This window comes from Miscanthus floridulus, chromosome 13 (assembly GCF_019320115.1).
Source record: "Miscanthus floridulus cultivar M001 chromosome 13, ASM1932011v1, whole genome shotgun sequence".
NCBI lineage: Eukaryota > Viridiplantae > Streptophyta > Magnoliopsida > Poales > Poaceae > Miscanthus > Miscanthus floridulus.
In genome coordinates, this window is record NC_089592.1 from 88,027,648 (window position 1) to 88,051,506 (window position 23,859).

Genomic DNA, 23,859 nt, shown 5'->3' on the forward strand with positions numbered 1-23,859 from the left:
GCACCGACTCCTCCCTCTCCCTTCGATATGCCCTCACCTCACTACCTCCCTCGCCCCCGAATCGAGGCGAGCGGTGGTGCAAACGACCAGCAACGCGCCGGCCGCAGGGCAAGCAGGAGCGCGGCAGCGGCCGTGCGGGCACTACACGCCAGGCCCCGTCGTCGATGACTTCGATGCGGAACAATGGGGGCAAAGGTTGCGGCGGCCGTGCTGACGAGCTTTGCGCATGCTACCAGCCACCGGCGTGCCGTCGAGCTCCACGCATGCGCCACTGAGTCGGTGAGCCTTCACGATGGATGCTCCAGCAAGCAGGCGAGAGGAGCTTCGTGTGACGCCACCCCAACTGTGAGTTGCCTGCGCCGCTGTTGCACCGATGTCGAGCTCTGCAACGATGAGTATCCACCCGCCCAATCCAGCAAGGTGACATTGCGTTGCAACCCCATGTTGCAAGTGTATGTTCCAGGTGTTTCAACTGTTTGGGATGAATGTTGCAAGTTGTTTACCTGGATGTTGCAAAAATACATCTAGATGTTGCAAAAATACATCTAGATGTTGCAATACTTATATAAAAATATTTCATCTATTTCAGATGTATGTTGCAAGTGTTTTTATCTAGATGTTGCATATGTTTCACACATATGTTGTAAGCGTATGTTTTAATTGTTTCAGTTGTTTTAGACGTATATTGCATTTGTGTTTAAGTTGAGTGTTTCATGTTTCAGAGCTACATCCGGAGGGGCGCATTGCTCGCGAGAAACGAAGCACGCGCGGGCGGTCCCGTGTGTAGGCAAGTGGCGTGGGTGGTCCCCGCGTGGCCTTCTTCCTTGGCAGCGCAGTCGGCACGTACACATCAGGCGGGGGCTGAGAACGGACGCACTACTGGATTCAGGTTCTTTGCCGAGTGCCTGAGGCACTCGGCAAAGGCTATATTGCACTCGGCAAAGCCTTTGCCGAGTGCGGCACTCGGCAAAGCACACACGGCAAAAAATTGATCGGCAAAGCACTCTTTGCCGAGTGTATTTTATCGGGCACTCGGCAAAGGCTTTGCCGAGTGCCCCGGAAACACTCGGCAAAGAAAAGCGACCGTCACGGCGCCGGTTCCGTTGACGGTCACTTTGCCGAGTGTCAACCCTGCCGGCACTCGGCAAAGATTTTTTTAATTTTTTTTAAAACTTTCTTTGCCGAGTGCCAACACGTGAGGCACTCGGCAAAGAGCTTTTATTTTTTTTTGAGAATTTTCTTTGCCGTGTGCCAACCCTCCATGCACTCGGCAAAACTTTTTTTTTTAAAAAATTCTTTGCCGAGCGCCAACCCGGAAGGCACTCGGCAAAGAGCTTTTATTTTTTTTTTTGAAAATTTTCTTTGCCGAGTGCCAAACCTCCAGGCACTCGGCAAAGATTTTTTATTTTTTTTAAAAAATTATTTGCCGAGCGTCAACCCGGAAGGCACTCGGCAAAGAGCTTTTATTTTTTTTGAAAATTTTCTTTGCCGAGTGCCACCACTCCAGGCACTCGGCAAAGAATTTTTTTTTAAACTCTTTGCCGAGTGCCAACGCAGAAGGCACTCGGCAAAGTTTAAATTTTTTTTTTAAATTTCTTTACCGAGTGTTATAGTCACAGCACTCGGCAAAGCTGAAAAATCTGTTTTCTGGTCGCCCATTTTGCCAGCTTTGCCGAGTGTTGTGACCATTGCGCTCGGCAAAGGGGTCCTTTGCCGAGTGCAACACTCGGCAAAGTGACCCAAAACGGCAAATATTTTTTTTTGCGTTCCATCATGACAAATACATTCATACAAACATATATCACATATATATCTCATCCATCACATATATATCTCATCCATCGCATATATATCTCATCCATCACATATATATCTCATCCATCCACACATCCATCCGCCCATAACACATCCATCACAATATGTAATAATAAGTGCTCAAGTCCATCCAAATAAGTTTACAAGTCCATCAAAGTCCACAAGTGCATCACAAGTCCATCACCAAGTGAACAACAAATGTAAAAAATACAACATGCACTCATCTCGGCCACTGCGACTGTGGTGAAGGCCTAGGTGCATCATTCGTAGGTGCATGAGGTGGATTATTCGAACCACCGTCAGATGGAGACTGCACAAAGGAGAAAAGATTGCATGTGAGACAAAATTATTTTGATAGCTAATCTAGGACGATAGAGGCCATACAAGCAAAGCACAAGTGAAAGTAAAAAACTTTGATACTCACAGGAGTAGCTGCAGCTGCAGGACGCGGAGGCGGAGGTGGAACCAACAGCCCAGGTGGCAGAGACAAGCCCATACGTTGCCCAAGCCCTTGTAGGAAATCCGTAATGTCCATCAGCCTCTGCGCCTGGGCCTGCCGCTCGGCCCGCTCGGCCTCCAACTGGGCCCCCAGCTCCTGACGTTCCTTCATTTCTTGTTCCAGCCGGGCCTGTAATATTTCACTCCAATGTTTGAGTAATGCAAAGCTAATTAAGGTGTGTAAAGATCAATGTATGACGAGTAAAACAGGAATAACCTCGAGTGCGTCGACCCGGTGCTGTGCAGCGGTCGGCCGTGTGCGAATGGCCGGGCTCTCGCTCGTGCTCCGTGCTCGGATCTAGGAGAGAGAGGGAGTAGAGGCCGTGTCGATGACGCCGTCGCCAAGCCAGAACCGTCCATGCTTCTTGCCTTGCCCCGCCCTCATGACGGCCTCTCCATCGAAGTCCTGGGTGCTCGGATCGTGGTCTGCCCCATGGAGCGACCTCGCCACCTCAGTGTACTCACTGATGCGGGAGTGGACGCTCGGGTTCGTGTATGCCTCGGGCGGGTCCTCCAGGTTGAAGGAGACGTCAGACGTCGCCTTACCCTTGTGGGCCATACACCATGCCTGGAAGTCCGAGCAAGCCTGGCCACTATGTGACGCCAACTGCGAGAAAGACAGCACGATGATTAGAAATCAGACAGAACTGAGCGTGACAATAGATAAATCAATTCGCGTACCCATGCTTGTTTGTATCCGGCGAGGTTGCGGCTGCCTTGATGGTGTGCTGGACCTTGCATCAGTAAACGACGGTCCCGGGCATCCCTGTGCATCTTGAGGTACTCCTCCGTGAACCACCTGTCCACCATCATCGCCTAGCACTCGGGATACGCTTGGCACCACCAGTGAATCACCTACACGTCATCAAGTATTGGACATATAAGAAGATCAAATTAAACCAACTTAATCTCAAATCGAATCAATGTTGATGTTCTTCATTTACCTCAAGGTACTGCTCCCGGGTCAGCTGCATCTCTCTTGCGTCTTTCTTGGTTTTCCTCTCTCCAAGCTTCGACCCGTAGTAGGTTACGATAGCCTGGATGCGCGCCTCGTGATGCATGTCGGTGACGAGTTTTTTACATGCTTTGGTAGTCGCCTGCTCCGCCCTGGCCTCAAATCCCTCCTCGCATCTGTAATAAGTCTGCATACAAAAGTGATATATCGATTCATTATTTCAAGAAAAGTCTAATGAATGCGACGTATTGAGCAATATTGTGCAAGGGAGACTTACCCAAAACTCTGCCTTCACCCGCGCCGCCTTGTTGGGGTACTCCGCATCGGAGGCGACGACGTAGTGGTCAAACGAGTAGGCCGGCTCCGTCTTCGATGCGTACGTGACAATGCCGGGGAAGTGCTGCCTGCACAGAAGACCCAGGATGCCGTTGACTAGCCGTGCGCTACCACCCGACACAACCACCCAGTTCCTGCACAAGTAATTAAGAAAAATTATTAGTTTTTTTCATCATATCATATGAAGTAGTGCTGATAACATATACAGTTACTTACTTTTGTCCTTCGGGGCGAATCAGTGGGCATTGGTGACGAAGCGGAACCTGTGGGAGGCTCGCGGGACCTCGCAAGTAGACACTCGAAGAGGAGTTGGAGGAAGCGGAACCCATGCCTGCCGCCTCCCCCCCTTCCTCCTCCTCCTCCACCTCCTCCTCCTCCTCCTCCTCCTCCTCCGTCTGCCGAACCAACTCCTCGTCTGACTCATCCACGGGCGCCACCTCCTCCTGCGGCTGGCGGTCCTCCTCACGTGGCGTGGGAGGAGACGGCCTCCTCCTGCGGCTAGCGGTCCTCCTCCTCCTGTTCGATCCCTCTGCCGCCCCCTCCGCCCCCTCCTGCGACCGGCGTTGTCTTTGGTAAATCGAGTTCATAGACCTATGACGGTCGCCCGCCATCTTTGTCCAATCACCTGCAATAAAAAAGAAAAACAAGACGTAATTAGAAATAGGTGCAAAAATAAACAAAACATAATTACAAAAAATATAGTATTACATGTATTAGAAATATATGCAAAAATGAACAAAACATAATTACAAAAAACATAGTATTACATGTATTAGAAATAATCTTCATGATTGAAATTAGCTGGATCATAGGTCTCGTCATCACTATCAACATTGTCCAACTCATCAACACTATCCGAAGGAGGAATGTTGTCTTCATTGTCATTGCCGAAATGTAATCGCTCAAGCATTTGTATGTCCTTCAGATTTCGCACCTCGTCTCCAGCGTCCTCGTCATCATCCCTTTCATTATCTACTTCCATTCCTATCTCTTCGGTTAAGTCTATGTCAAACCTCCCTTGTAGCCCCTCTTCTTGATAGAACTCTCCATCATATGTGTTTGGGTTGAAGTTATAATCTTCATCGTTTGGGATAGGTAGTTTACCGTATGGCGATACATTGTGCACAATAGACCAACCCTTAAGATGCTCTGCGTCTTTGCACGCGTATGACGTATAATAAACCTGGACGGCCTGTTGACCCATCAGGGAACATTAGCTTCTTGATCCATTCAAGTACTTCCCTCCTTTGGTCCTTTTTCAAGACGAAATCAGCCTTAGGCCTTCTCCAGGTCTTGCCACGACTAGGAGGTTGCATCTCTTGATTTGGTCTATCGCACAACGTTGCCAGGTCTACTCTAGCCTTTGGGTTGTCCTTAGACTTTTCAGTGTCCATGAGTGTTGCCCAAAGTGCCTCGGCGACATTCTTTTCAGTGTGCATTACATCAATGTTATGTGGTAGAAGAAGGTCATCGAAATAGGGGAGCCTCGTCATGCCCGATATATGAGTCCACATATGCTGCTCACCATATCCCACAAAACCACCTTCTTCATTGGGCACGAGAGCACCTATCTGAGCATGAACCTCGGCACCATTCATCATCCGCGGTGCAGGGTTTGTCACTTTGACGCCTTTCATAAAGTTCTTGATATCTTGTCTGAATGGATGGTCAAGAGGTAGGAATTGACGATGTCTATCAAACGACGAATACTTGCCACCCTTCTGCAACCAAATAAACCTCACACCTTCCTTGCATATTGGGCATGGGAACTTCCCGTGAACACACCAGGTGCAGAATATCCCATACGCCAGGAAGTCATGCAGGGAGTAGTGGTACCAAACGTGCATTTTGAAGGTTGCCTTTATAGCTCGATCGTATGTCCATACCCCTTCATCCCAAGCACGGACCAATTCATCAAATACGGGCTCCATGAACACACCCATATTACTCCCTGGGTGTCCAGGAATTATCAACGACAAGAATACGTTATGTCATTGAAAGGAGACACCGGGGGGGAGATTAAGGGGGATAACAAAGACGGGCCAACATGTGTATGGGGCGGCCATCATTCCATAAGGATTGAACCCATCTGTTGCCAACGCGACACGTACATTACGAGCCTCATCTGCTTTGTCACGATGTTTGTCATTAAAGCGAATCCAAGCTTCACCATCGGATGGATGTACCATCTTGTCAGGATTGTACTGTTTGCCATTTTTGTGCCATGTCATCTGTTTCGCGGATTCCTCGGTCATGTATAGCCATTGGATCCTCGGTAGAAACGGAAGGTACCGTAGGATTTTCATAGGGATCGTAAGTTGCCTCTTCTGGCCATCATCAGAGTCTACCTCCAGGTACCTGGAGGATTTACACTTTGGACAGAACTTTGCATGCTCGTGTTCTTTCCTAAATAGGAGACACCCTTTCGGACAAGCATGTATCTGCTCATACGGCATCTTAAGTGCTCGAAGGAGTTTCTGTGACTCGTACATGCTCTTCGGCAGAATGTGGCCCTCCGGAAGCAAGGTGCCAATCACGGCCAACATCTTATCGAAGCCAGGTCGACTTAAGTTTAACTCGGACTTCAACCCCATTAAGCGTCCAATGGCATCCAGTTGAGACACCGTTGACCGATCGTGAAGGGGTTTCTGTGCCGAGTCCATCATATCGTAGAACGCCTGTGCGGCTGCTTCCATCTCCTCCTTCTCACGTCCCTCATCGAACTGTCCTTGGTGAAAGTCATCTAACATGTCTGCTACCCCGGCATCAGCATCAAAAGCCTCCACCCGTGGTCTCACCACCTCCTCTCTCATACGATGGGCTTCACCATGGTGGACCCACCGGGTGTAGTCCGGCGTAAATCCATTCTTCACAAGATGTTTACCCATTTCCACCTTGTTTACCCTTCTTCTGTTTCCACATTTGCTGTAGGGACACAAAACTAGGCAATGTCCTTTAGCAGCGTTGCCAAATGCACTGTTCAAGAAAGCATCGGTCTTGTTCATCCATTCCGTGGTGTAATCACTCTGACTTCTCCAGCCCATGTACATCCACTAACGGTCATCCATCCTCTAACATATGTATCGGCGAGTAATGTAACCATTAATTGCATGTACATTGTGTTCCTACTGTATAATAGGTGAGGATAGGTCCTAATCCCACCCGCAGATGTGTAGATGAGGTTAGTTTCCATGCTCTACTCCTATCCGAGACAGAATTTCGGCAGCACCTCCCCGCTGTTCTCCAGATACACGTCCTGCCAAAGAAGAGTGTGTATCCGGAGAACAACAGGGAGGTGATGCCGAAACTCTGTCTCGGACTAGAGCAGAACATGGAAACTAACCCATCTACGCATCCGCGGGCTGTCCAAAAAGCGTGGACAATCCGAAATAGATATGGTCATAGATATGCAAAGATCTGCATACCTCCAACCGTATCTCTTTCGAATGGGAGACGCCTAACTGGGTTACGCGATCTACGACAATGATATGAAAAGAGGGGTTATACCTAGGGTGGCGATGGAGTCAGGCTAGCGGGGCCGTGGCGGGTCGGTGCAGTGGCGAGACGACGCAGTGCAGGCAGACCGACACGGTGGCGAGAACTCTGACTCAACTCTGACGGGCTCTTCTCTACAAAAATGGAACAAAATACTGTTATTTACAAAAAAATTCGGTAGAACCTCCCCTGCACGGTGAGGTTTCCAAAACCTGCAAAAAACAACGGCACGATGGCCGACAAGCACATATGGCTCAACAGAAGCCATGTAGTTTGGATATCAATCCATGCAGAAGAATATATCCAAGTAGTACCACTACTTGTACTACTACTTTCACTATTGCTACTACTACTACCATTGGTTCTTCTTCTACTACCACTATTGCTACAACTAATATCATTAGTTGTACTACTACTACCACTACTTCTACTACTACTACCACTAATTCTACTACTAATACTACCACTAGTTGTAGTAATACTACCACTAGTACAACTAATACTACTACAACTACCAGTACCTCGACAATAATAAGTGAGAAGGCATACCTGACGGGCGGCGGGGTAGGGGTGGGCGGCGTCGGGATCGGGCGGAGTCGGGGACGGGGTCGAGCACGGAAGGCGTCGGGGCGGGTGGTCCACGGGACGCGGCCGGGGGCAGGGCAAGGGCCGGAAAAAAAGGCGTGGCTGGGGCGCAGGGCCGGCCCCGGGGTCAGGGCGGCGCGGCCGGGGGAAGGGCCAGCCGGGGGCACGGCGCGGCCTAGCGCGCGGGCAGCGGGCGGCGCGGCTGGGGAAGGGCCGGCCGGGGGCACGGCGCGGCCGGCGGCATGGCGCGAAGGCAGCGGGCGGCGCTGGCCGGGGGCAGGGGTCCGGCCGAGGGCAAGGCGGCGCTGGCCGGCCGGCGCGCGGGCGCGCAGGCGCTCGGGTCGCGCGGTCAGCGGCGGCGGCCCGGGCGGCGCGGGCGCTGCATGCGCACGGGCAAAAAGCGCGGCGGCGCGGGCGTGCGCAGGTCGCTGGGCGGCGTCGTGGCGCAGGGCGCGTGGGACGGCGCGGCTGCGCAGGGCGCGCGGGCGCGCGGTACGCGCAGGGGCAGCACGGCGGCCAGGGCGGCGCGGGGCGCGCGAAAAGCTCGGCCGGGTGGCGGCGCGGGCGAGCGGGGCGGGCAGGCGTGGGCGGGCAGTGGGCGCGGGATGGCTGGCAGTGACTGCCCAGCCGGTCAAAAACCGCTCCGCGGCTTTGCCGAGTGCCGGATCAGGGAGGCACTTGGCAAAGATTTGTTTTTTTTTGTTTTTAAATTCTTTGCCGAGTGCTTCAGATCTGGCACTCGGCAAAGATTTATTTATTTTTTTTAAATTCTTTGCCGAGCGTCTCAGATCTGGCGCTCGGCAAAGAAAATTTTTTTATTTTTAAAATACTTTGCCGAGTGCCCTCCGTACGGCACTCGGCAAAGATTTAATTTTTTTTTATTATTTCTTTGCCGAGTGCTCCTGTGTATGCACTCGGCAAAGAGGAAATTTTAAAAAAAAAATTAAAACATTCTTTGCCGAGTGCCTGATGGCTGGCACTCGGCAAAGACACCCTTTGCCGAGTGTCATGCCCCGGCACTCGGCAAAGTTTTTTTTGTTTTTTTTGTTTTTGGCCTCCAATTTTTTTGTGCAGCCTTTTTAAAGCACCAGGAACTCCTAGTTACAATTTGGGGATTTTTTGTGGCTTTTTGTTATATTTAGTTACTTTATTTCGTTTACTTGAATTTTTCTGGAAATTAGAAATTTAAACTGCACGTGGTACGAATAATGGAGTTTAATGATTCAAAAATTGATAGTCATGTTAGTGAGTGTTATGAGAGGCCGTATCCAGGAACGGACCCGAAATTTCGGACATCTCGTTCACGAAACATGTCCGCGAAATTGCGTGTGAAGTGTTTATAAATTCTATAAAAAGCAAACGAAGTCCGAAAATCATGAAACTTGTTGAAATGTCGTGATATCATATGTGGAGGCTATGATAAAAATTTCGGAAGATTTCGTGCACGTTGTCACGTACGATGCTTACAAACCAGGACATCTCCACATGTGATATCTGATATTACATGTGGAGATGTCCTGGTTTGTAAGCATCGTACGTGACAACGTGCACGAAATCTTCCGAAATTTTTATCATAGCCTCCACATATGATATCACGACATCTCAACACGTTTCATGATTTTAGGACTTCGTTTGCTTTTTATAGAATTTATAAACACTTCACACGCAATTTCGCGGACATGTTTCGTGAACGAGATGTCCGAAATTTCGGGTCCGTTCCTGGATACGGCCTCTCATAACACTCACTAACATGACTATCAATTTTCGAATCATTAAACTCCATTATTCGTACCACGTGCAGTTTAAATTTCTAATTTCCGGAAAAATTCAAGTAAACGAAATAAAGTAACTAAATATAACAAAAAGCCACAAAAAATCCCCAAATTGTAACTAGGAGTTCCTGGTGCTTTAAAAAGGCTGCACAAAAAAATTGGAGGCCAAAAACAAAAAAAAAGGCACTCGGCAAAGAATGTTTTAATTTTTTTTTTAAATTTCCTCTTTGCCGAGTGCATACACAGGAGCACTCGGCAAAGAAATAATAAAAAAAAATTAAATCTTTGCCAAGTGCCGTACGGGGGGCACTCGGCAAAGTATTTTAAAAATAAAAAAATTTTCTTTGCCGAGCGCCAGATCTGAGACGCTCGGCAAAGAATTTAAAAAATAAATAAATAAATCTTTGCCGAGTGCCAGATCTGAGGCACTCGGCAAAGAATTTAAAAACAAAAAAAAAACAAATCTTTGCCGAGTGCCTAACCGCAGGCGCTCGGCAAAGAAGGCCGTGGCAGGGCGCCGTTTCACGGGCAGCCTATGCCGAGTGTAGAGATTTTGCCGAGAGTCTGGCACTCGGCAAAGAAGTCCTTTGCCGAGTGCCTGTGTTTGCCGACCGGCAAAGAAATCTTTGTCGAGTGCAATTGTTTGCCGAGTGCAGCACTCGGCAAAGAAGATCTTTGCCGAGTGTCCGATTTTTGACACTCGGCAAAGAAATTTACACTCGGCACAGTCTCAGTTTCCAGTAGTGACGGTGGAGTAAAAAGCGCGCGCAGGCTCGTGTTGTACAGAGGTGGTTTCCTTTCCAACCGCCTCCTCGTGTTGTAATTTGGCGCGTTCCGTGGGAAACGGAGCTGCGAATCAGAGCGGGCGGAGCACGCGACACAGAGCTGGCGTGGGCATCGGTCCGTCCGGACGCTAGCTCTACCGGTAAACTAAGCAGCTTCATCAGACGCTCATCTTGGAACAGAATTCAGACGCTCATCTTCATCAGGCCTCATGTTCATGTACCAGCCCTCGGTTCTGAGAACATGTCCAAGTGTCTTGGTCTAGGTCCACCACCAGACCTCATGTTCCGGATGTTGTTGGAAGAATTCCTACCTGGAGTATTAGATGGAACTTTCATGGGTAAGAAGTCCTTGAGAATGCTATCCAGGTCCATAAAACATTTCCTGGCCTTTGCATGCGCTATTAGTGCTGCCCAGTCCTCAGACTGCATGAGGGTATTAGCACTACCAACAACCTGAAAAGTAACATGGGATACATACATCAAAAGGATCATTGAAGAACAATAGTAGAACACACTTAAGGCCAAGTTAGAGCTACATTCATACGGCGTATATCAGCAACAAAACCCACACCATGGTTTGAAGCACGGATACATGACATAATAATGACGTCACACTCCTGGCCTTAAACCCACACCAGTGGCCCTGTTCACTTATTTTATAATCCGTCTTTTTCAGCTTGTTTTTTTAGCCGGAACAGTGTTTTTCTCTCACAGCAAATCAGCGGGAACAGTGTTTCGGTTTGTTTTTTCAGCGAAGCGAACGGGGCCTTTCAACTGCAACTTATGTGGTGTGATTATACCAACAGAAACCTTCTTGGCACCATTAGCTTTCAGGAACTTCTGAAGGTGCTCATAGGCCATAGCCTCATACAAACGCAATGCAAACTGCGCTTCATGAATATTCTGATATGAAGATGACCCACCCCCACCCCTATGAGACTCACGGTCATGTGACATGTCATAAAAGATATAAGGTGCCATAAGTGCATCTCTGTAATAGGCTTCATCAGGTAATTTAACAACACTCTCACTATCTGTAAGGCGACCTTGATAGAAGTATTTTGATGGAAATTCACGGATCTGGGGATGCATCCTGTATTGCATTGAGAACAAAATGGTAGGACAACAAGCCTGCTGAAACCTCTAGAAAAGACTCCTACTGTAAAGCAAAGTTCCAGCTGCTTTGCTAATAACAGTAGCAGGGAGCTGCTGTGGATCACCAACCAGGACACATCTAGCTGCACCAAGAGCCAATGGAGGGAGGACTCCTGAGCAGCCTCATCAGTAACAAACTAACAACCATATCAAAGCCATGAGTCAGGCGAGAAAATAACTTACGCCCGCTACTTGACACAGTTGTAAGTGTGTTTTAGCATTCCTGTTGTAAAAACAATTTCAGCTTCATTGGTAAAACTGGCTTCCAGACTAGCCCTAGCATCTTCCAAATTGAAGTTGCTGCCAGGATGGAACCTGCTTTCTAATATCAGCAGCTGTGACATCTCCACCAATACTTTATCCCTGCTTTCAACTAATGCAGCAAGTTTCTGAAGCAGAATATCACGGTTACGATCCCTTTGAGCAAGAACATCAGGATCAACCCCTACTGAACTCTGGGATCTATCTACCAGCCTCTGCAACCATATTGAGTTCCGTTTGAAGATAGGCAATCTCCTGTGATAGCTGCTGCTCACGGCCTTTCAGCTGATGTAGCTACCCAATTACTTCATCACAGCCCTTCACTAAAAGCTGATCTGTCCTTCTTTCAACTGAAACAGCTTGTGCAGCACGAGACTGTGAATCAACTCCACGGCAACATCAGGGCGGTATACCTTCATTTGACCATCTATAAAACCACGGTCAAGAACACGAGCAAGGAGCTCATCTGTTGCAGCACTTGATGGGGCACATACAAGCATCCGAGGCTTAGGGTAAAGCTCGTGAAGAGTGCGAAATAGATTCTGATCCATGCTCTGCAATAGTTCATCAATTGACCCTGCCACAACAGTCTCCGAGCTGGTACTAGTGCTACCACTAACTTGCTTGTAACTTTCAGGAGCAAGCTTCTTGAGCAAAGCAGCATAGTAATGTTGATACTGAACAAGATGGATAACATTTAGCATCCCCCACACAATATGAGTTTTCCCTGTCCCAGGAGAACCTTGTACCTACGTGAAAGGCCATGGTTCTTGTTTCTTCACGACACCATTGCTTGTGCCAGCAGCTGTATGTGTTGCAGCGTCGCGAGACAGCCTAAGCCTCCGGGCTACGGCGCTCCCTCACCACCTTTCGCCCAGGGGACGGCTTAGGCTCCAATGAGGTTTTTTGCAAAGAAATCTGATCAGAGACAACAAGAGGGCAGAGGCTCGGAAATACAGGACAAACGATTAAGAAACATGAGTACTTTAAAAGAAAGGCCTCGACGGCCACAAGTGTTACGATACAAAGTTAATTCATATTCTATTTACATGGCTGCTTGGGCCCAGGTCAAGGCTCAGGACCTCCAGCATTGGCAGACAGCGGGGGAGGGACCACCTCCTCTTCAAACAACGTTGCCAGCGCCGTGCCGGGGCCTTTCGCCGCCTCTAACAGCTTCGTCACCGCCTCGTAGGCCTCCTCGTCATCATCGGGCAAGACGTAGCCATCGCTGATGGCTTGGAGGTCAACACCAATGTAGTGCGAGGCGATGACGGCCAGTGCGCGCTTGACGCCCGTATGCAGCGCTCCTCGGAGCCGCTCACGCACTTGACCGCTCAGTGCAATCAGACGGCTCCCAAGGGAGCTGCCTGACTGAACCCCCTCGACCTCCAGGGCCTCGTAGGCGGTACGAGCGGCACCCTTTAGCGCGTCGTGCTCTCTGATCTCGGTCTCGAGCACCGTCTGCACCGCGACGGAAGCCTCGGCTGCCCGGGTGATCTCCGCCTCCGACTCTACGCCATAGGAAACGGAATGGGGTTGAGCGTGGGGGAAAATAAGCCAAATAGGGACGAAAGCCTACGGGACTCACCCTTGGCCTTCTGCTCCCAGCGTCGGGCCTTGACCCGAGAGGCCTCGGCTTTCTCCTTCCAGCGCAGGGCTTCGGCCCGGGAAACGTCGGCCTCCTCCTTCAGGCGCTAGGTCTCGACCCGAGAAGCCTCGGCCGCCTTGGAAGCTTCACTCCCTAGCTCTACGTTATACCAGGGAGTTAAGGAGCGAACATAAGAAAAAGCGAATAAAACGAGGGGAATAGGACTCACCCTCGGCCTTTCCCCTCCAAACCACAGCCTCGGTTCGCGAGACCTCGGCCACCGCAAGGGCCTCATCCAAGGCGCCTTTCATCAGCTGGTGCACACTCTGCTCTGCCCCTAGCTGCCCAGCAAGGACCTTGCCCGAGGCCGTGGCCTCTCCAGCCCAGGACCTGAAGGCGTCCCGCTCACCGGCCACGCGGGTCAGCTCCTCCTCCAACTCCTTGACCCGCGCCGCCAGAGGGGCGACCTGCTCCTGGGCCGTGACCGCCACGACCTTCGCATCGGCACAACAAAGGCGGAGGTCCTCCACCTCTGCGCTCCGCGCCGACAGGAGCTCGTTGGCGCCGGCAAGAAGGCCCTTTTGCCGCTGAAGCTGGTCCTAGACGTCCCTCTCCCGTCGGAGAAAGACCGACTTCCCAAGGGACCGGGTCTCGAGCTCCTGGGGGAAACAGAACAGGGGTCAATCCCTACCAAGAAAACTCAGAAAAAGACCACCGCATGAGAAAAGAAAGCACGAACCTAGGCGACTCCGGACAGATCGTCGGCCACCACGGACAGCGCCGTCCGTAGTGATCGCTCCGCGAGCTGGCGGTACTGCTTGAACGTGTCCCAGCGCCCGCCCTTGGCCATGTCCTGAGGGCAAACAGAGGCTCCGCCTCAGGGTCGTCCCAGCTCTGCCACAGGACACGTGGGTGATCCCACCCGCGGGGCTCAGGTCGTACCCGCGCGAGGGCCGAGCTTCCCTCGCCCGGGGCCGGAACCGGCTGTTCCACGGCACCAGCCACCTCGGCGTCGACCATCTCCTGCGCCCGGGAAACATCGTCGGAGGAGATCGGAAGGACCTCCACCTCCCGGGCGCTCTCCCGCAACGACGGTGGGCCTTGAACCAAGGGTGCCACCGAGGCCTCCACCACCTTCGTCTCCACCTCCTGGGCCGATGGCCTCGCCGCGATCACGTCGGCCTCGGTGGTCCCGGGGGCTCCGGCCTCCGCCATCGAGGCCTTGGTGGTCCCGGGGGCTCCGGCCTCCGCCATCGTGGCCTCGATGGTCGCGGGGGCTCCGGCGCCTGCCGCAGCGGCCTCGATGGTCCTGGGCGCCCCAGCCTCCGCCGCCTCGGCCCCGGCCTGTGAAACCCCGGGGACCTTGATCCCGGTGGCCTCGGTAGCTAAGGGAACCTCGGCCCCATCCGACCCACGGGCCTCACCATCGTGGGGCGGAGGCACTCCCTCCCCCGCATGTGTCGGGGCCGCCTCGGCAGCCCCTCCTTGGGTGGCTGGCTCCTTCGGGTCGGCCCTCACCGACGCCATGCCACGTTGTAGGGCGGCTTGCGCCTCCGCCACCTAGTGGGCGGTGGAGCCAGGGTTAACCTTGAGCGCTTTAAGGGGCGCCAAGGTAGGCACCTCCGCAGGTCGCTTCCGACTAAGGACAAAACGTTTACATGGTCAGCACGAGACAAAAGAACGAACGGAAAGCACTGTGGCTCCACCAAAAATACACCTACCTCGAGCGGGGCTGCAACCGCTTCGGCACGGTGACCCTTGTCTACAAAGGCGGTGGCGGCAGCAGAGGCACGGCCTCCGTATTCATCGGTGCCGGTTGGTCCTCAACGGACCTCGGTGCCCCCTCGGTCCTCTGCGGGGGCAGTTGTGTCGCCCCCGCCGCCACCTGCTCCACCGCTACATCGAGCCCACCGGGCTGACGGCACGCTTGCCCAACACCCGCTCCTCGGGCGTGTCGGCCTCGGCCCCGAGGCGAGCAACCGCCGACCCCGGGGTGGCTCCTCCTCCTCCTCCTCCTGGGGGCGCCGAGCTGCTTGCCGACGCCCCAGGCACCGTCTCCCCTACGTCAGGGAGATGGTCCAGGGGACCCCGCCCCATCTCGCCCTCGTCATCTCCGTCCGAGGCATCCGTCGATAGCGATGGCGACGGGGACTCCTCCAACGGGAGGCCGTCCTTCCTTTGCTGTCGGCGGCGCTTATCCAGTTCCTCACGCGCAAGGATCTTCTTCGTGCGCTTCGCCACCTTGGTGTCCTTCCGCCTTTTCTACGCCTCGGCGTGCGCCCGGTTAGTCGCCCGCCGCCTTGCGTCCTCAGGAACGGGAGGCGGGGAGGCTCGCACATCCCTCATCCCCTGTAGGTACGGCGAACACAGATAAGGGAACAAGAAGCAATGAGAAACGTGGACGCCCCGGGGGTTGCAGTAGTACGTGACTTACCAGCGAGAGGAACCCCCACGACGGGCGCATCGCGAAGGGGGTTAGGTTACTGCCCCTCAGCTTCGCCTCCACCGTCTCCCCCACCCGGCGAAGAATTTTCTCATCGGAAAGGGTGGAGGAGGACATCCGGATGCCCTCGTTTGGCTCATCCGGCCTCATCTCGAATAGGCGCCGCCGCCGAGCCATCAGCGGCAGCACCCTTCGGCGGTGGAAGACGGCCACGACCACGGCTGCAGTAAGGCCATGGCCCTATAGCCTCTCCAGCCCCTCTAGGAGCGGCTGCAGCTTGGGTTGATCCTCCCTCAGGACGCCGTACTTCCACCTCTCCGAGCAGCTCCCCACAATCCGCCCAGTGTAGGGGGGAAGTCCGCCGTCGTCGTTGCGGAGATAGAACCAGCTCGTGTACCATCGATGATTGGATGACGCGAGCTGGGTCGGGATGTAGAGGTGCCGGCGGTCCTAGCGCACTTGGAGAGTGCAGCCGCCGGCCCTCACCGCCTTCCTCATGCCCGACATGCCTGTCGGCTTGGTGGTATGCCCCGCCCGGAAGAGATGGAGCCACAACTCCCAATGGGGAGCAATCCCCAAATACCCCTCGTAGACGGTGACGAAGATGTCCGCCTGCGCGATGGAATTGGGGTTGAAGTTGTGGAGCTCCATGCCATAGTAGTGCGGGAGCGCCCGCATGAACCGGTCCACCGGAACGCCGAGTCTGCGCTCGTGAAAGGACACGAAGCTCACGACGTAACCGTCGCGAGGCCTTAGCTCTGGCTCGCCCGACGGAGCGATCCACTCTGGCCTGTTGGGGTCAGTCACCGGACGAAAGAGCCCGCCATCGACGAGCGACTGAAGCATCTCCACGGTGACGTCGGATGCATCCTAAGGGTCCGCCTCGATGACAACGATGTCGCCGGTCATGAGTGCGGTGGAGGGTCCAAATGCGACGGTGAGTCTGTCTCTTTCTCTCTCTCTCTCTCTGGCTCGCCCTTCTCCCTTCTTCTTCCCGGCGCCCGCTGCTCTAGCGATGGCTCAATGGGGGCAGAGCTAACGTACGCAAGATAAGGTGGGGAGGGGCGAGGCTCGTTGTGTATTTATGTAGGGTAAAGGCGAAACGGATGGGCGACGAAATCGGGGAAGTTTCCCCCAGAACCGGTACGGTTAACCCCGATCCAATTTTACCGCCCACGTGCCCACCTTTTTCTCAATAATCATGGGAACAGTTACGTCCCATCCGCTGACACCACGTCGCGCCCGACCGCTGCAGTAGTAGGCATCGTTCTGTCTCCCTAGAAAGGCACCTCAAAAGGCGCACCAGCCATTGCCGAGCCGATGGGGGAAACACTCCCCCCACCCTATTCCTTTCAGATGAAGGAACTGGGCGCCGACCCTATTACGGTCCAGGGGTTCGGAGGCTGGGCCCCTAAGGGTTTCGATAGTCGCCCTAGGGCAACAGAGTCAGGGACGACCATGGACGAGCCCATACGGGGCCGAGACCCAAGCAAGCGAAACACTTGGGACGCCCTAAGTTGTGTCCGAGACCGATAGGGAAGTCTCCGAATGGGATCCCACCGTAGGGAGGCACCGAGCCACCGGGGCCCAGCGAACGGCCTCGGCACCCACTAGAGAAACCCTCTGGTACTCTTTGAGTGCGTCTATGGACCACTAGCCGACCCCTAGCGAACGGGGCACGGGCCTCCACTCGGACTCACCAGATAATAGCTCACCGGAAATGCCACCGCTCGCGCCCATCGAGGGTAGCTTGGCATATTCCACCCCTCCTTCTGAACGAAAAGGAAGCGCGAGGGTCATACGAAAAGCTAGGGGAACCCCTGACGGCCCTCTTGCTCCATGCAGAGGCTAGGGGGCTCCTCCTGCAATCTTGCCGAGACCCAGCGACCTAGGCTCGCGCACGAGGGGGCTCGGCAAAACAAACCCTCCTTCCGAACGAAAAGGACGCGCGAGGGTTAATTCAAAAAGTCAGGGGAACTCCTGATGGCCCTCTCGCTCCGTGCAGAGGCTAGGGAGCTCTTCCTGCAGATATGCCGAGACCCCGCGACCCAGGCTCGCACCCGAGGGGGGCTCGGCAAACAAACCCTCACGCGCGAGGGGCGTACAAAAAGCCAGGGGAACTCCCGACGGCCCTCTCGCTCCGTGCAGAGGCTAGGGGCTATTCCTGCAAACCTTGCCGAGACCCAGCGACCCAGGCTCGCACCCGAATGGGCTCGGCAAACAACCCCTCCGTCCGAACGAAAAGGATGTGTGAGGGTCGAACAAAAAAGTTAGGGGGACCCCTGACCGCCCTCTCGCTCCGTGCGGAGGCTCGGGGGCTCCTCCTGCGCCCAAGACAAAGACAAGCAACCTAAGCCCGCGCTAGAAGTTTTGTTACAAACACGATAAAGGGCACCGAGCCTGTTACGGTCCAAGGGTTCGAAGGCTGGGCCCCCTAGGGTTTCGACAGCCGCCCCAGGGCAATAGAGTCAGGGATGACTATGGGCGAGCCCTCGTATGGCCAAGGCCCGAGCGAACGATCGCTCGAAACATCCTAAGTCGCGTCCGAGACCGGCAGGGAGGTCTCCGAATGGGATCCCACCGTAGGGAGGCACCGAGCCACCGGAGCCCAGCGAACGGCCTCGGCACCCACTAGAGAAACCCTCTGGTACTCTTGGAGTGCGTCTCCGGACCACTAGCCGACCCCTAGCGAACGGGGCACGAGCCTCCACTCGGACTTACCCGATAACAGCTCACCGGAGATGTCATCGCTCGCACCCACCGAGGGTAGCCTGGCATATCCCCCCTCCTTCCAAGCGAAAAGGAAGCATGAGGGTCACACAAAAAGTCAGGGGAACCCCTGATCGCCCTCTTGCTCCGTGCAGAGGCTCGGAGGCTCTTCCTGCGACCTTGCCGAAACCCCGCGACCCGAACTCGCACTTGTGGGCTCGGCAAACACGATAAAAACTTCTCACTCAATACGAAAAAAGCCCCTGAAGGAGTAAATCCACTCCTCCAGGGCCTCAAGGACTACACCCGGCGGGTGCGCTCGCGCGCACCCACCGAAACCTCAAAAAACAAAACACAATCCCTACAGCGGCGGCCGCAAGCGAAGTCTCGACAAACCCTCAGGGAGAGTGATCGCACTCCCCCTAAGGCTCGGGGGCTACTATCGGGTACCATAAAACGTGGTACCCCGAGCGTACACCAAAAGAGTCACTTAAACCCCATCGACAACAAAGCCAGAAGGTGAGTCGTGGGTTAACCATCGGCCCCATCTGAGCCCACCGGCTCTCCGCCTCGCCCTAGGCCTCGCACGGGAGGTCTCGACGCCCTGACGAATCTCCACCTCGCGCGAGGCCTCTCGCGGGAGGCCTCGACAAGGAGCCCAATCTCCGTCTCGCCCGAGGCCCCGTGCGTACAGCCTCGAACGAGACAGCGATGCTCCGTATCGCTCGAGGCTGGCTTGGCAATAACCCGTCGCTCCCGCCTCGACCAGTCTTCCCGACAGCACGTCACGTTCCATTAATGCGTCAACCACTCTCGCAATCTCAGCCGGACGATGGCTCGACACCACGGAGTGGCCGACGGGACAAGGAATCGCATCAACGCCATATCGACTAGGACAAGGCGCGGCGGGGATTACTGGTCGCTGTGTTCTGGCGCTGTGCCCACGATCAGCGCCTGCGCTACACTATGCCCCGTAACCCCCGCCCTGAAGACAACGCGGCATGGGAAGTCCAGTCAGGGTCGTCATCATCTTAGAATCAGCGTACAAGATCAACCGCTCCCTCCGAGCCTTGGCACTCTACGTCAGGGCCTCGGCTATCTCGAGATTCACGTCTGCCGAGACCCCCCACCACGGTTCGGCCTAGGCACCAACCGAGCCTCGGCTTCGCGCACAGTCAACCTACAGTGACCCGCACGTCGACCGCCACGCCCGCTTCGAGGTAGCACTGGAGCTCCCATGACGCACAGGATCGGATGTGACCAGCACGTCGCCCCAGTACTTCAAGGACGGACCACTCCGACGGCCACGCCGCCACAGGAACAGGCTACAGCGCTCGGACATGCCGTCTCCGTTCGCACGACGCCATGTAGTTAGCACACGTACTACCCTTGTCCCCCCTTCAACTATAAAAGGAAGGGACCTGGGCCATTTCTAGAGGACGAACACACGCGCACACAAGCAACACCCTGTAACACGTACACTCCCCCGCTGCCTGAGAGCAACGTCTCGAGCAGCCCGCGCCGCTCCACGCCGAGACTTGGGATTAGCTCCCTCTCACACCAGCTTGTAACCCCCTACTACAAGCACTTCGGTGCAAGGAATACAAGATCGATCTCTCAGACTGGACGTAGGGCACCGATTGCCTGAACCAGTATAAGCTTTGTGTCTCTTTGCATCACCATCCGGGATCGGGAACACGCAGTACAAATTTACTAGTTGGTCGAGGACCCGGTCCGAAACACCGACACTATACGACTATACCTGAGAAGCACCATTACTTGCGTGGCAGTGAGAAAACAATAGATGATGAGAAAGCCCCAAAAGGCATATTAAGCGCGGCAGCAATCCAGCAATGCACAGGAGCCTATGGCCTGCTTAATTATTTTTTGAGAAAGTTTTTTTTGAGAAAGGCCTGCTTAATTATGACATTAACCATCTTACAAGAAAACTACACAAGAAAACATCGGTACCCTATGTGGCTACCGGCTTCATGGCCCTGACCACACATATATAAACAAGCCTGGACCTATTGTGCTCAAGAAACTAGAGTTAGGGAAACTGCAGTAAAATGCAGAACAGCGGGGTTTCAATCTCAACCATTCAACATAATTGTGCGTGCCAAGAACATGAACAAAAACACACAGTACAAAGCTTGTATGTATGTCAGTCACAAAAAAAGCTTGTATGTATGTTAGAGAAGAGTGTTACTTATTGTACTCAGGCCTTGTTTAGATCAACTCCAAATTGCAAGTTTTTTCACTCTCTCTCCATCACATCAATTTTTAGCCGCTTGCATGGAGTATTAAATGTAGGTAAAAAAAATAACTAATTGCACAGTTTAGTTCGAAATCACGAGATGAATCTTTTGAGCTTAGTTGGTCCACGATTGGACAATATTTACCAAATAAGACGAAAGTGCTACTATTCACCAGGTTGAAATTTTTTGCAATCTAAACATGGCCTCACAGACACGAAACTACAGAATGTCTAGATAACCACTGGAGCTACAAAAACTTACCTGCATAATATGACCAAAACATACCGATCCCACAGAACTAAATTCCTCATCCAAGTATATTTGTCCATCTTTGCATACCAACTACCAAGCCTTCATCCATATATATGCCACAGCTCCTCACTATAAATTGAAACAGTCTTGTAGCATTGTGATTATTACAAGGTAAGAATCCAAGGAGAAGCCATCCAGGCCAATGTGGTCAAGCATATGGCAATTGTTCCATGCCCCCAATTCACACTAACATTTCAAGTTCAACTATATATATACTTATAAGAGCTATATTATTGTTCCCTTTAATTAGTCCCAAACATTTTATTTTATTTTAGCTGTATACATACATACATACACACACAGGATGATATAACAGGAAGAAGAAGCGTGGTCATGCCGCCGCCGCGGCGCCCTCAGGTTCCTTCTCCTTCTTGGCCGCTTCGTCCTCCTTATCATCATCGTTCTCCTCAAGCTGCGCGACAAGATCCTCTAGCACCACAGACTTGGGGTTCACCATGGGCGGCCCCTTCTCCCTGCCCTCGAGCTCGTCGAGATTGAAGGTGATGAGCCTGTCCCAGATTCCTCCCTCGAAGAGCACCGCGACCTTGCCGTCGGTGACGCGCTGCACGATCCCGCAGTACATGTGGTAGGCGTTGTTGGGGTTCTTGACCAGCACCACCATGCCCGGCAGGAACAGCGGCAGCTCCGGCGTCCGCGGCGGCGCGGAAAGCGTGGCCTGGGGGGCAACAAGCTGGGAATCTGATTTCTTGGAACGAGGAGGCGGCGGGTTCTTGGCGACGAAGTCCTTGAGGCCGACCTCACCGCCGGGGAAGCCGCCTGTGAGCCCCATCATCTCCTTCTCGAACTCGTCCACATCAACCGGGGGCGGAGGAGTCTCTGTCGAAGGAGAAGGAGAGGGCGCGGGCGAGGAGGTGGGGGAGGCGGAGGAGCCGGAGGCGAGTTCTTTGCGGACGCCGACCTCGCCGTTGCAGAGGCCCCGACCGCCAAGTATTTCGGAGACGCGGAAGGAGGCGGAGGGAGGGCGGAAATGGAGGCGAGGGTGCGGGTGGTGTGGCAGCGGTGGCGGGCGGAGGAATGAGGAGCTGGTGGGCGGCGGCGCCATCGGAGGAGCGGAGAGGAGCGCCCGCGAGCGAAGCAGAACAGACAAATTCGGGATGTTGTGGATGAGTTTCTATCCATTTGATGCTAAAAAACAAAAAAAAAGTTGGGGATGAGTGGTGGGTGGAAAACGGAGAGGGGATGAGGCACCACGCTCTCGATGGCTGCCACGTGGCTCTGCCTACCTGCTGAATCGGATCGAGTGGACTGCTTTTTTTTTTCCGCCTCTAGTATCTCTGTTCATGACCGCACCAACGCCACACACTCACACCCACGCACACCTCAAGTACACAGATCCTACAACTACACCTCAAGTACACAAACATATTTTACAACTACATCTAGATTTCAAAATCGCGTCCTTGAAGAGATCATCGAAACCAATCAAGGCTCCATAGATGACGAGCGTGTCGTAATCTTTTTTTAAGATCCACGCGAGAGAGAGGCCTGTTAAAATGGAGAAAAACCCCAATGAAAAATCATGGGTCGAGCAGAGCTCGAACCCACGACCGGCCGTTGTACCACCAGCAGCTTTGCCACTCGAGCTACGGCTCGTTCCCGATCGAGAGGACTGCTGGTGTGGCTGACAGATGTTTTTTTCCTCCTTTTACGAGAAATAGTTTTTCCCATCATCATATACATATCAAACTCTGTGTTCGAGAGACCGAGACAAATTGTTTTAAAAAAATAATTATAAATTCAGAAGCTCCATAAGATCTACTTAGTAAACAAAGGATTGGGATTAGCAATTGATAAAAAAGAAAGGAATTCTGGAGGAATCTGGATGGTTTGGAGGAATACTGGATGAATTTGTGAGAGAAAAACACGGTTCCAGATGAAAAAAATAAGCGGATCAAACCGGGTTTAAGGGCACGTGAACGCACGTGCCCTTAAACCCGGTTTGATCCGCTTATTTTTTTCATCTGTAACAGTGTTTTTCTCTCACAAATTCATCTACCATTCCTCCAAACCATCCAGATTACTCCAGAATTCAGACAAGCAAACTGGGCTCGCGTGAGTAGAAAACAAAAGATATCTATTTTAGTTTTATCATCAGCTATGGGTTCGAATCTAAGAGAAATTTATGCTAAATGAATGAAATAAATAGAGAGCTTTATTTTTATCTTTCTCGAATATATTTTAATAAATTAGTTTTTTTAAATTCAAAAAATGGGTGGAGATAAATCGTCGGGGTACTCAGACGGATAGCATGGATCACACGCCTGTATTTGTGAGTTGAGGGGTTCATAAAACTGTGGATAACAGGAGCCAACAGGTCTTTGCAAAAATCAAGGAGAAGACACCACCTGAATCATGTTATGGGCAAAATGTTTGCGACCCTTATAGCGCAAGGGGCTTTTATATTTCTACCATTATAAAGATAGGCACTCATCCGAATATTACTTTTAGGATGACACTTACAACTTTATCAACTTTATCAGATGAGAGAAGTTTTAGTTTTAGATTTATCACTTTTGCGCATGTGGCATACCACGCTAGCTCGACACGCTGGCGCCTAGTCAGCATGAGCACGTGAAATGTCGTTGCTACCCCTGCCTTGCTCCTCTCTCTCCATCCCCGACAGCTAGGTCCCGCGGCATCTGTCACTGCCAGGTGGGCCCCACTAGTCAGCTTCGTCTTCCCGCTCCAGCACCTGGATGGGAGACAGCTAGACAGGCCACGCTCCTCCGTCCTCGCTCAGGAGCACCACCGGGCGCCGCTCGCCATGGCCAGAGCTCCATCGCCCAGCGCCTGGATGTGGCACGCACCACAGACTCGGCACGGCCTTCACGCCTAGCTCACCGAAGCAGCTACTCCCCATGCGAGCTCCGC

General features: G+C 52.9%; 1 protein-coding gene, 1 long non-coding RNA gene and 1 pseudogene across 2 annotated transcripts; all 3 read right to left on the reverse strand.

The window, feature by feature from the left end:
- Positions 1–1,982: 1,982 nt before the first annotated feature.
- On the reverse strand, positions 1,983–2,907 carry LOC136499263 (uncharacterized). The gene is made up of 3 exons (XR_010769968.1): positions 2,531–2,907; positions 2,240–2,443; positions 1,983–2,125 (listed from the first exon to the last, which is right to left on the reverse strand). It is a non-coding gene; the product is annotated as an uncharacterized lncRNA (long non-coding RNA).
- A 7,793-nt stretch (positions 2,908–10,700) lies between these two features.
- Positions 10,701–14,772, reverse strand: LOC136500260 (uncharacterized; annotated as a pseudogene).
- Positions 14,773–21,019: 6,247 nt separating this feature from the next.
- On the reverse strand, positions 21,020–22,094 carry LOC136500633 (NAD(P)H-quinone oxidoreductase subunit S, chloroplastic-like). The gene has a single exon (XM_066496036.1). The coding sequence runs from the start codon at positions 22,028–22,030 to the stop codon at positions 21,299–21,301; it is 732 nt and encodes a 243-aa protein (XP_066352133.1). The 5' UTR covers positions 22,031–22,094; the 3' UTR covers positions 21,020–21,298.
- Between the last annotated feature and the right edge of the window lie 1,765 nt (positions 22,095–23,859).

Coding starts and splice junctions, on each gene's coding strand:
- LOC136500633 (XM_066496036.1), bottom strand. CDS start 22,030: ATGGCGCCGCCGCCCACCAGCTCCTCATTCCTCCGCCCGCCACCGCTG.